General features: G+C 47.7%; 1 protein-coding gene across 9 annotated transcripts in view; it reads right to left on the bottom strand.

The window, feature by feature from the left end:
- Positions 1-6,573: 6,573 nt before the first annotated feature.
- EPHX2 (epoxide hydrolase 2) overlaps positions 6,574-13,460 on the bottom strand; it is a 57,543-nt gene continuing 50,656 nt past the window's right edge. For all 9 annotated transcript variants that reach the window (XR_014061587.1, XR_014061596.1, XR_014061594.1 and 6 more), the window contains 4 exons: positions 12,553-12,622; positions 8,880-8,960; positions 7,193-7,251; positions 6,574-7,048 (listed from right to left, as the gene is read on the bottom strand). Coding sequence is in view for 3 of the 9 variants with exons in the window: in XM_081518012.1 (XP_081374138.1) it covers positions 6,970-7,048; positions 7,193-7,251; positions 8,880-8,960; positions 12,553-12,622 (289 nt within the window). In the remaining 6 variants the exon portion in view is untranslated. The remainder of the gene's footprint in view (positions 7,049-7,192; positions 7,252-8,879; positions 8,961-12,552; positions 12,623-13,460) is intronic.

The raw sequence follows: 13,460 nt of genomic DNA, 5'->3' as shown, positions 1-13,460 counted from the left end.
AGAGCTGAGGTCTAGTGGGAAGTGAGAGCAACAACTCTGGGGTTTGGGAGGTGAGGCTGGGCTGGAGGAGCAGAGCTTGGGGTCAGATACACATAGGAGAAGTTCTGGGATGGAGGGGGTCAGAGTCACGCCTGTGTCCTCAAAACCAGGGTCTCATACAGCTGCCAGGTGCATGTGGGTATTCATGTTCATGTATGTGTGTGTGTGTGAACATGATCGCACCCCCCAACTGCAAATGTATGTGCTGGGCGGGGGGAGGGGTGGCAGCTACATGCTCCCCACAGGGAGATCCCAGCTAGTGGAGATGCTGCTGTTTATGATCGCTTAGAGGCAGCTCAACAGCAGAGAGGAAAGAATGGGATGGGTAAGGAATCTGCAGAGCTCAGGGTCACAGAACAGAGCTGACCGGGAACCAGAGATGGAGCCTATGTTATGGGCTGAATCGTGTCCCCTCCCCCACCCTCAAGTTTTTAAGTTGAAGGCTTAACCCCCAGGACCTCAAAAGGTGACTGTATTTAGATAAGGTTTTTAGAAATAATGAAGTTAAAATGAGGTCATTAGAATGGGCCTTGATCAAATACAACTCTGGATAAGAGGAGATTAGGACACACACACACACACACACACACACACACAGAGGCTTGATCCAATACAACTCTGGATAAGAGATTAGGACACACACACACACACACACACACACACACACACACACACACACAGAGGCTTCCCAGGTGTTGCTAGTGGTAAAGAACCCGCTTGCTAATGCAGCAGATGTAAGAGTTTGTTTCCCACACTTCAAGCAAAATGTGTCCTGTCCCCACCCACAAATGCCTCTTACAACTACAGCTGGAGCCAGGTTTTCTCCTTTGGGCATATGCATTCCGAGGCAGAATATTCCAGAAGCTGGGTACCATGGGTGTGGGTGCACCTGGACTGTGCCCCCGAACTGCCTAGGGGCCTTCTTCTGTTCTCCACTGAGATCCCCTGCAGCCTGGAGTCTCCCATCAGGCTTGCTTTGTTCACTCCGTGCTGCTGCCCTTGCATGGAACTTGTCCTCCCTCACCTGCCTCAAACCAGAAGCATCACTCCTATAAATTGCCCTTATTGAAGAAAATAAAATGCCATGAAAAGAAATAAAAAGATCAGCAAAAATGGTGTCTATCAGTTAATTCAGTCTGCGTCGCTGCCGTCTCGTTGGTTGAGGTCGATGGTTTATTGCTTACTCCCGTCTGAAGGACTCAGCTTGTTCTATACTTGCTGAGTCTTAACTTTTTCAAACATTTGCTGGCAAGGGAAATTAATGTTACTGTCTTGATGGCCACTGAAGCTCGTTTTTTTATCTTTTCCCCTTCTGTGCTTATTAATCAGTGAAAATGAATCCTTAATATACAATAAATTAAGGGCAGGAGGAGAAGGGGGTGACAGAAGATGATGGTTGGATGGTATCACCGACCAATGGACACTAGTTTGAACAAACTCCAAGAGATAGTGAAGGACAGGGAAGCCTGGTGTGCTGCAGAACATGGGGTTGCAAAGAGTTGGACACGATTTAGTGACTGTGCAACTTAATACATTTCTTTGAAACACCGTGAACATCTGGAAGAGTGTTTAATGATTTCTGATTGGCAGATACTACTTCCTTGACCTGCTCAGCCAGCTTATTCTCTTTTAAAAAGGCTGATATGAGGCATACAGTTCATTCAACACCTGACAAAGCAGAATGGCACTGTCTAAAATTTCCCCTGCCTCTTAGGGTTCCTTTCCCACCTCAATCCAGGATAACTGATGGAGACGGTGACCAAATAATCCATCTCCTGAATATCATAGAATAGAAAGTCGCTCAGTCATGTCCAACTCTTGGCGACCCTGTGAGCAGTAACCCACAAGACTCCTCTGTCCATGGAATTCTCCAGGCAGGAATACTGGAGTGGGTAGCCATTCCCTTTTCCAGGGGCTCTTCCTGACCCAGGGATCAAACATGGGTCTCCTGCATTGCAGACAGATTCTTTACCATCTGAGCCACCAGGGAAGCCCCTCCTGAAAGAAGGACCTTCTTACGAGTGCTGTAATATGGATGAGCCTGAGGATGACAGGGCTCAGAACCAGCCAAAATGTGCTCCTTTTGCCTGAGGAGCTAAAGGCAGTAGAAACCCTCTGGGTTCAAGAGAAACTACTGCTCCTTCCTCAACTACCTAGAATTCAAATTGGGGATTTTTGTAGAAAAGAGTTATTACCGAAAATAAATTTTATCTGAATGGCACCATCTACACAGCACTGAAAGTGAAAAGAGAAACTGTTAGTCGCTCAGTCATATCTGACTCTTTGCAATCCCATGGACTGTAGCCCACCAGGCTCCTCTGTCCGTGGGATTCTATGGGGAAGAATACTGGCGTGGGTAACCATTTCCTTCTCTAGGGGACCTTCCCAACCCAGGAATCGACTCTGAGTCTCCTGCATTGCAATTGGATTTTTTACTTTTCTGACAGCAGGGCAAACGCCTACGTACCCAACATGTGAAACATGGAAATATGGATGGAAATTAGACAAAATGTATTTAGTCAGCATCGAGGAGAAACTTCCCAATTGCTAAGAAAGTATTTTATCATTTGTGTCCAGCTGGATTCCTTTGAATAGCAAGGTATGATATTTTCCACGCAATTCTTTCTTTTCCTTTCTTCCTTTTTTTTTTTTTTTTGGTGTGGACCATCTTTAAAGTCTTTATTGAATTTGTTGCAATATTGCTTCTGTTTTATGTTTTGGTTTTTGGCCCCGAGGCATGTGGGATCTTAGCTCCTGGATCAGGGATCAAACCACCAGCCCCTGCATTGGAAGACGAAGTTTCAACCCCTGGACCACCGGGGAAGTCCCCAGTTCTTGTTTCTAAAATCTTTGAGCTTCTGATCTACATATTTTCCTCTCTGACCTACATATTTTAACCATTGTTTGGTTTTAGTTTGTGTTCATGTTAACTTCAGTGTGAACAGTGGGCCTTAGAGTCACTGCCAGGCCTAAAACCATGGCTTCATTATGCTCCAAGAGAGACAAAAATAGCTTTTTGTTGCATGTTCTAAATAGATCCACTTTTAGAAGACATTTCTCCTGGAAACCTTGGACACTGCTAGTTGACAGTCACTGGGTGTGAGGACAGTGCCTGTGAGTGAGCTTGGCATTCCTGCCCCCCCTGGGATGTGGGTGTCATAGAGAACGTGGGGTCTGCCATGCTTCTTTTAAAAAGCTCACTAGGTGGCTCAGTGGTAAAGAACCTGCCTGCCAATGTAGGAGATGCAGGTTTGATCCCTCGATCAGGAAAGTCCCCTGGAGAAGGAGATGGCAACACACTATAGTATCCTTGCCTGGGAAATCCCATGGACCGAGGAGCTTGGCGGGCTACAGTCCATGGGGTCGCAAAAGAGTTGGACACGACTGAGCACTCGCTCCCTCCATAGACGTAAAGACATTTGTTATTTGTCCCCTTCATAGTCTGAAATAAAAATAACATTTTAAAATCAAAGCAGTTTGAACACACGTCAAACAAGTTGTACTTAACATGGCCTCTGAAAAGTATTTTTGGGAATGACCTAAAGACTTTTTCCTGATGAAGCAATTTTTAAAAAAAAATGACCTGCAGTCTTGTGTGACTGGTGATATTTGTGTTGCAGTGCTGTGAACTTGATTCATCCGGCCCTTATTTGCCAAAAGAGAATTTCTGAACGTTTTGAATGGTTTACGGAGATTTCTGGGTAGAATTCTGGAAACAGGTCGAAGAGGTTTGCCTACTTGTGTTTTTTTCTGGTGAAAGATGTTTTAAGATTCTTCTTTCCAGCAACTGCTCCCTGACAAGTAAACCTGGACACAGTTAGTGAAATAATGTTATCTGGATTCTGTAGTCATCCCCCCGGGGCACACATTTGCATTATTTGAAATGAGTCCTTTAATTCTCAGATCCAAAAGAGAGGAGGTGGTGGTGGGGTGGTTGGGAGTTTAAAGTCCTCAGAAACCTTGTCCTGGGATAAACTGGAAAGTTCACTTCAGTGGCTCAGTCGTGTCAGACTCTTTGCGACCCCATGGACTGCAGCACGCCAGCACTTCCCTGTCCTTCACCAACTCCCAGAGCTTGCTCAAATTCATGTCCGTTGAGTCGGTGATGGCATCCAACCACTTCATCCTCTGTTGTCCCCTTCTCTTCCTGACTTCAATCTTTTTCAGCATCAGGGTCTTTTCTAATAGGTCAGCTCTTCATATCAGGTGGCCAAAGTACTGGAGCTTCAGCTACAGCATCAGTCCTTCCAATGAATATTAAGGATTGCTTTCCTTTAGGATGGACTAGTTTGATCTCCTTGCAGTCCAAGGGACTCTTAAGAGTCTTCTCCAACACCACAGTTCAAAAGCATCAATTCTTGAGCACTCAGCTTTCTTTATGGTCCAACTCTCACATCCATACATAACTGCTGGAAAAACCATAGCTTTGACTATATGGACCTTTGTCAGCGAAGTATTGTCTCTGTTTTTTAATATGGTGTCTAGGTTTGTCATAGATTTTCTTCCAAGGAGCAAGTGTCTTTTAATTTCATGGCTGCAGTCACCATCTGAAGTGATTTTGGAGCCCCCTAAAATAAAATCTGTCACTGTTTCCATTGTTTCCCCATCTATTTGCCATAAAGTGATGGGACCGGATGCCATGATCTTAGTTTTCTGAATGTTGAGTTTTAAGCTAGCTTTTCCACTCTCCTTTTTAACTTTCATTAAGAGGCTTTTAGTTCCTGTTTGCTTTCTGCCATAAGGGTGGTGTCATCTGCATATCTGAGGTTATTGATATTTTTCCTGGCAATCTTGATTCCAGCTTGTGCTTCATCCAGCCCAGCATTTAGCATGATGTACTCTGCACATAAGCTAAACAAGCAAGGTGACAATATACAGCCTTGATGTACTCTTTTCCCAATTTTGAACCAGTCCATTGTTTCATGTCTGGTTCTAACTGTTGCTTCTTGACCTGCAAACAGATTTCTCAGGAGGTGGATAAGGTGGTAAGGTATTCCCATCTCTTTAAGAATTAAAACCAGAAATCTTAATGCTTTGAACTTTCTCTGTGCCAGGCACTGCTCTAGGGGTCCTGCACGTATTCACTCATTTAATACAACTGTTGGGGTCACTATGAAGAAAGCAGGAGGGACTCCATCTTGAAGCCTGTCACACATCTTAAAGAAAGGATGTGAACTGGGCCTGAACTCTGCCCAAGAATGAGGAAACCATTGCTAACAAAAAACAGGTCTCCTTCCCTCCCTATAGGTGGCAAATGGAGATTGTAGTTGAAGTCTGGTTGCCCCTGTTAGATTAACCATGGAGACCTCCCTGCCCCTTGATGTATAATCATTGTTCCCACCCTTTAACCTTAATTGTTTGTTCTCCTAGCACCTGCTTGCTGTAAAACTCCATCATACACATCAAAGAGGTTGCTAACACGTAACCAGTCATTTAGCTAGGGGTATAAAACTAAGTCTCTCAGAAACATCAGGGTCCTTGTTGGGAACTGATTCCCCTTGGACCCACTGGAGTAATAAACTGTACTCCACTGTCTTGAGTGTCCTCCGAGATGTGTTTTGTGACTCCAGATTCCACAACACAACCACTAAGAGTTTAGTGCTATTAATGTCCTTTTTTTAACAGAGGAAGCTGAGGCAGAAGAAACCCTTTCTTGAGGCCACACTGTGATTGGTGGCCCAGCAAAGTTTGATCTGGGTAGTCTGATTCCAGATTTAGAAAAGAGAAGAGCTTTTGCTGGAAGGAGCTCTGCTTGAAGAACCAGATACCATGCATCTGAATCTAGGCTCTGTCCCACACTAGCCAAGAGACCTTGGGCAAGTTATCCGACCCTCAGTTTTCCCAATCTGTTAAATGGGAAGAATAAGAGATGGTTTGTATGGGGCTCCAGGCATACAGAAGTACTTAAAAATGAGCTTCTGGGACTTCCCTGGTGGTCCAGTGGCTAAGACTCCGTGCTCCCAACGCAGGGGGCCTCGGTTCAATCCCTGGTCAGGAAGCTAGATCCCATATGCCTCAACGAAGAGTTCATATGCCGCACCTAAAGATCCCGTGCGCCACAACTAAGATCAGGCATAGCCAAATAAATAAAAATAAATATTTTTTTTAAAAGAAGAATTATAGCTGCTAACATTTCTAACCTATCCCTTGCTTTCTGTGTATACCTAGACACACATACCCTTTTTTTTTCCTAGGTAATTTATATTCATCAGAATTCAGCCTGGTGACACCACCTTGTCCACAAGACTTCCCTGCAGGAAGAGCAGTGAGGGAGGTGAGCATAAGTTACTGAGGACACCATGCCAGGGGAGCAGGGAGACAGGGTGAAAGGCTAAGTGTGGCTGGCTAGTGGCCTCTCTTCTGACAGCACAGAACAGACCATTTTTATAACATCAGAAAGTTCTACCCAACAGCGTTGTTCTAGGCCATGCAGAGCCTTGCAGACACAAGAGCAGAGGGAACTGGGTTCACCCAAACAGGATACTTTCTTAGAACAGTTAACCTGCCTTCCTCCCCAGAATGAAAACAGCAGTATCATCATTGCCTTTGCTTTATTGAATAAAGGAGCTCTCATCTCTGCTGAAAAGCTTCTCAATTGCTGATTCTGAATCATCAAAACAATGAATTGATCCGTTAAAGAGAAATCACCCCCTGATCATCTCATTCTGTCCCCCACAGAACACTAACCATCCTTAGAGACAAATTGATGGCTTTGAACCCAGAGAATTAATCACATGTGATTTTTCCAGTATCTAAAATTAGGTCAAACTTGACTCATTTCATTGAAAGAAAATCACTCTTGGCTGCAAACCCCTTCTGAATGATGCCGCTGGTTGTGAGAAACACATTTTAAGTTTCATGTGGGTACCAGAGCAGTGCCCCAGCAGATGAAGAGGTCAGAACGCCTGCTGGCAGCTGACACATCACACCCTAAAGCTTTGAGACCACCGACAGGTCCTGGGCATCAGTCTCCAGCCACTCAGTGAGGATCCGATTCAACTCGGTGGGCCTGGAAAGGGAACAGAAAGCGGTTCCCATTTGTCTCCACCCATTCACCTGGCTCGTGGGAAGGCAGAAGTGACAAAGCGAGCGGCTTATTGGAGGTGAACAAGGAGCCCTGATGTCCCCCACCCAGGGATCCCCGTCTCCTTACTTCTCCATCTGTGTCCAGTGTCCACAATCCTTAATGTGTCCCCTTTTCAGGTGGGGAATCTGGAAGAAAACCCCACCCAGAAAAGTAAATGGCAGAAGGCAAATTTTTTGCTCCCCACAGGCCACCCCGCTGAAAACCCCACATTATTTACAAAAGGAATGACCACTGCTCAAGTTTCTACTATGTGTTAGGTGCTCTAAATGCACTGCAGCATTTAACCTTGACCATGATCCTCTGGGTAACTTGAAGGCTCAGAAAAGAAGCTAGGTGACTGACCCAAAGCCACACAGAAAGTGGCTGAGCTAAGGCTCAAATTCAGGCTGACCCATACTCATCACAACAGATTGCCTCCCTTCAGAACCATTAGGACTTGGTCCATTCGCTGCCTGGAAAAGGCCAAGTCAAGCTTGGTTGACTCTTGCCCTGCAGCCATGATCTTGTCCCCTCCCCAGGCTGCCTCCCTCCTCCCTGGTGGTTTGCGTGCAGGGCTGTTCTGTCTCTCTTTGGCACCTGAACCTCCAAAGTAGGTCACAGCCCTTTCTTGACTGGTTCCACAGTCCACAAAGGGCATCCCTTGCAGCAGCCCTTGAAACACACTCTCTCTGTCACACAAGATGATGCTAACAAAGCCACGGCCACGTGCAGGCGAATGCTCTCAGTATCCAGCCCTGATACTTGAGCAGTCATGGTGACCCCACTCATAGGCCTCCCAGTTCCAACCAACCCCCAAGCTTTTGGCAGAGAACACTTCCAAATCATAGGTTTGACTCTTGAGAGTTTCTTGGACAGCAAAGAAATCCCTGGAAATCAATCCTGAATATTCATTGAAAGGACTGGTGCTTAAGCTGAAGCTCTAATACCTTGGCCACCTGATGCGAAAAACTAGATGCTGGGAAAGATTGGAAAAGACCCTGATGCTGGGAAAGACTGAAGGCAGGAGAAGGGGACGATAGAGTATGAGATGGTTGGATGGCATCACCAACTCAATGGACATGAGTTTGAGCAAACTCTGGGAGCTGGTGATAGGGAAGCCTGACACGTGGCAGTCCATGAGGTCCCAAAGATTCGGATGCCACTTAGCAACTGAACAACAACAACAATTTCCCTTCAGTGGTCCCCATGCCCTTAGGTCCATGCAGCTCAGCAGCTCCCAGTGGGCTCAGGGAAACTCTGATGCCCATCAGGTTCCTGGCATCCTCTGAGCTCTTTCATCTACCCTCACCTCTCAACACTCCCATCTCCTCTCCCATTCTCTCTCTGCCAGGCAAGCCTTAAGAGTTCCTCAAGCCCAGAAGTGGTGGTCAGCATTTCTGTGAAGCCCCTGCTCCCAGCTGTGCCCCCATCCTCCCAAGTCTCCTGGGTACTGCATTAACTGTTGGCCATGAGCTCCTGCATGGCAGGCTCTGTACCTTCTTCATCTTTACCTCCCTGGTACCTAGCACTATCCCAATGCATCTCAGTGTACTGTAAAAGCCCATGAGATGAAAGAGTGAGTGAGTGATGAGAGACTGCAGCAGGGTGGTGGAAAGGAAGTCTTAATCGCTACTCCCAAAAGGCGACTATCTCACTGTGGAGGAAGGCCTTATCAAGCAAGCGGTTTCCCTGAACATCCCATTGTGCATCCTCTGGGACACCTGAGCCCTCTGCCAGGAAGTCCCGATGACCCCGAGCAGGACTGTTCCCTTACCCAGTCCTCCATATGCTTGGACAGCTCAGGAGTGAGCACGAAGTCCTTCTCCACAGTGACCATCAGGGCCGGAATCAGGATCTGGGGAGAGGTTAACAGGAAGTAGAAGCGATCTCCGTGCTTGGGCTCCCCCATCACCCGGGAAAGGAAATGTTATTTTCACGCCCTGTGGCTTCCTCCACTATTGTTTAGTCACCAGTCGTGTCTGATTGTTTTGTGACCCCATGGACTGTAGCCAGCCAGACTCCTCTGTCCACGGGATTCTCTAGGCAAGAAAACTGGAGTGGGTTGCCATTTTCTGCTCCAGGGGATCTTCCAGACCCAGAGATGGAACCTGAGTCTCCTGCATTGGCAGGCAGGTTCTTTTCTATTGAGCCACTCTAACTCCCCCCAAAAGACCCCTCACAGCACCACTGGCCTGGCTTTGTTTTCATCACATGCCTTGTGTGAAGGAGGCACCACTATTATTGAAGATCTACAATGACTGTGTAAGAGACTAGAAAATGTATTAATATATCTCAGTCTCTGCCCCTGGTGCCTGGCACAGAGCTCCTGAAGCCCTTGTAAATTCCTAAGTAGTAAGAGTGCTCAGAACATCTTTTGTTCTAATGAGGTGACTTTGGGTGGGTTCCTGGGTGGAAGCTGGTCACCAGAAAGACAAAGCCAGGATTAGAAGCTTGGAATTTTCAGCCACCTCCTCCCCCTCCCCCACAACGTCTGGAAGGGGAGGGAGGGAGGAAGGGATGGAAGTGGAGTTAATAATTGATCGCACCTACATGAGGAAGTCTCCATGAACATCCACCCAACTCCAGGAGCATGGAGTTCAGAGAGCTTCTAGGCTGGTAAAATCCACACTGAAAGGGTAACATGCCACAACTCCAGGGAGACTGAGGCTCCTGTGCTTGGGACCCTCCCAGATCTTGCCCTGTGCCTCCCTTCATCTGGCTGTTCATCTGTGTCCTTTATTAAATTCTTTTATAAACTGGTTAGGGTTAGGGTTCTCCAGGGGATCTTCCCAACCCAGGGATCGAACCTGGGACTCTTGCATTGCAGGCAGATTCTTTTCTGACTGAGCCACCAGGAAAGCCCGAATAACACTTTATAAACTGGTAAACAAAAGTGCTTCCCTGAGTTCCATGAGCCACTGTAACAAGTTAATAGATTTGGGGGTGGGGTCCTGAGACCCTCCAATTTATAGCCCATTAGTTGGAAGCACAGGTGACAACCTGAATGTGGGGTTGGCACCTGAAGTCGAGGGGTCAGTCTTGTCAGACTGAGCCCTTAACCTGTGAGCTCTGACACCCTCTCCAGGTAGATGGTGTCAGAACCAAGTTTAATTGTAGGCCACCCAGCTCGTGTGGCAGAGAACTGCTTGGTGTGGGGACAAACCTCCACACATTTGGTGGTAATAAGTGTCAGAAAGAAAGTGTTTTGGTGACTTCCCTGGCAGTCCAGTGGATAAGACTCTCTGCTTCCAATACAGAGGGCTCGGGTTTGATCCCTGGTTGGGGAACTAGATCCCACATGTTGCAGCTAAGACCTGGTGCAGTCAAATAAATAAATAAATAATAAGTTTTTTGAAAAAGAAGAAAGTGTATTGTGTGAAAGTAAAAGAGACACAGAGAAGGAAAAGACTGTGTTTTTCTCAATATGGATGGATTCGGGCATGTAGTGACCACTCAGGTTCTGTGTATGTGTGTGTAAGTATATGCATGTGGTCTACTCCAGGGACCGATATCTCTGGAACCAATCAAATGGCACCAGGAAGGAGGAAGATGCCCTCGGATGGATGGAGATCGATATTCCTTTTCTTTGAATTGAATGGATGCTTCAGAAGGGCAGCCAGAGTGTGACTGGACCAGCCATGTGGTGACCAGTGTGACATTCGAGGCAGCAAAATGACTTCACTTTTATCCACTGATAAATGGGGCACTGCCAGATCGAGAGAACCCCCCTTTATTCTTGTCCTCATGCCACCATTACAACTTCCAGACAGCATTCATTGTCTCTGGTTAAGGAATTTGCACTTTTTTTTTTTTTTTTTTTAACCTACAATGCAGAGCTGTGTGCTTCTCACTGCTCCCCCTCCTCTGAGGGGTGAAGACCCAGGGGTGGTTTTGTGGCTGAAATGAATCCTGAGGCTGCTGTGGGGGTGTGTGGAGGGACGCCCTCCACAGTGTTCCAAGTGAAAATGTGAAGCCGTAGTAGAGGTGTGGAAGGAGGTGGGAGAGAAGAGCTGGAAGGAAACCTCAGAAGAAGGGGTCCCCAACCTTAGATCCTGGGCTTCAGCTCCCTAAAGACCTCATCTTCATCCCTCACGCTATGAGAGAATCTACCAAGCACACTGGGGTTTTGTCCATCACAGAGTAGAGTGATGATTGGCTCAAGAACATTAATTAAGCCACTACTATGTATCAAGCATTGTTCTAGCTCAGCATTTCATATGCATCAACCCACTGTATCCTTACACAGCTCCTGAGGAAGGCACCACTCTTGTCATTTCCATCTTAAGCAGCAACAGAGAACAGAGTGGTTAAGTGCCTTGCCCAAGGTCACACAGGGATTACAAGGCAGTTTCTGCCTGTCCTGTTCTTTTTTCTTTTTTTAAATTTTATTTATTTGGCTGCCAGGTCTTAGTTGCAGTACATGGAATCTTTAGTTATGTGTGCTCAGTCGACTCTGACTTTCTGCAGCCCCATGGACAGCAAACTGCTAAGCTCCTCTGTTCGTGGGGTTTTCCAGGTGAGAATGGCAGGTTGCCATGCTCCTCCAGGGGATCTTCCAGACCCAGGGATTGAACTCAGGTCTCCTGCATTGCAGGCAGATTCTTTACCATCTGAGCCACCAGGGAAGCCCAGATATTTAGTTGTGACATGCGAACTTGTAGCTGCGGCATGTGGGATCTAGTTCCCTGACCAGGGATCGAACCTGGGTGCCTGCGCTGGGAGCACGGGGTCTTAGCCACTGGAGCACCAGGCAAATCCCTGCCCCACCTGCTCTTAACTACTATGTTTCATGTTCTCCTGCCTGAATACCTGATCCCGAGAGGTCGAGACTTCCCTTGTTTTATTTGTCTGGTGCCCCAAAGTCTAGTAGAGTTCCTGGCACATAGAGGATGTTCATTTTCAACTGAATCAAGAAGATGGCTGGGGTTACCGAATGAGCTAGGGAACGTGAAAATGCAATTTCCCTTAGATTTTTAATGCTTTGAATGTAAACCTGGGACCCCATTACTCCGTTTGCTGACCTGGAGATTGGAAACCTGTCTTCTGCTTGACAAATGAGGAACCTGAGACTCAGACTGACTTGGTCAAAGTGACACACCCAGGGGTTAAAGCCCTATCTCTCCTGTCTCTCTGAGAGCACGTGATTCTCCTTCTGTGAGCTGGGGGCTTCAACCTTGTGACCTCTGGGGGTTGCCCTGGACCACCTGCACCCTGACCTGGGACACCACCGGGAGACCTGGGTGCAGTCACCTGGTAGACCCCTGTCCCCTCCGCCCCACCCTCTGCCATTCCAAGAGAAGCAGCTGCACAGAGGTCCTAAGAGGAAACCCTGCAGTGGAGGTACTTCCCAGAGCAGCTGGCAGTCTGTCCACCCCTTACTCTGACCAGCTAAGTGGGGTCCATGGATGCCCGGAGGGTGAATTGGGAGAGAACAGCATGGGACTCACCTTCCTTCCTGAGCCTTTGCAGCCCCACTCCCAGTTCTTTTCCATGTTTCGGTACCAGTTTAGAGGCCCCCTGGGAGAGGCAGATTGGGAAATAAAAAGAGGAAAGCTTTTAGTAGATGTTTGTGCTACAGACCCCACCAGCAACCAGCTTGGCGTAGAGCCAGTCTTCCCAGGAAGAGCCAAGATTCTGGCAGGGGGTCGAGAACACAGTCCAGGAGTCACGCCCTGGTGCCCTATATGCCTGTCAGGCTTTATGGAGCACAGCCTGGTGCAGGCATGGCCCTGGACTGAGAGCTGACACTCTCTGAAACCAGCATGGGGGGACACAGAGAAGCCAGCCCCACAGGACTCTCCACTTCCTTCCAGGGCTGTCTCAGAAGAGGGTGGGGAACTTGGTTTAGTGCCCTTGCCAGCCAGAGCCACTCCCCCTGTCCCAGGAAGCCCACAGAAAAGGGATATGAGGAGATGCTTCCTCCTAATGGGACACCAGTGAGTGATGCTGAGGCGTCTCTACAGGACTAGCAGGGTGGCCCCAGGACTGTGCCTGGAACATTCTCCCAGTTCTCAGGCACAGTAGGGGTTGGTGCTGTTGGGGCCTTGAGACTTCTCCAGTGTAAACGAGGGCCTGGAAAGACCTTGAACAAGCCATGTGTCCTTTCAGCATGCACGCTTCAGTTGTCTCCATGGACGGTAGCCAGGCTCCTCTGTCCATGGGATTCTTCCAGCAAGAAGACTGGAGTGGGTTGCCCTGCCCTCCTTCAGGGTATTTTCCTGACCCAGGGATCAAACCCATGTCTCCTGCGTCTCCTGCATTGCATGCAAATTCCTTACCACTGAGCCACCAGGGAAGTCCCAAGTGTGTGTGTGTGGTGTGCTCAGTTAGTGTCCAGCTCTTTGTGACCCCATGG

The sequence above is a fragment of the Giraffa tippelskirchi genome, chromosome 1, assembly GCF_054371585.1.
Source record: "Giraffa tippelskirchi isolate mGirTip1 chromosome 1, T2T-mGirTip1v1.2.pri, whole genome shotgun sequence".
NCBI lineage: Eukaryota > Metazoa > Chordata > Mammalia > Artiodactyla > Giraffidae > Giraffa > Giraffa tippelskirchi.
The sequence above is the reverse complement of the archived record's forward strand: the minus strand, read 5'-3'. Positions and strand labels throughout refer to the sequence as shown.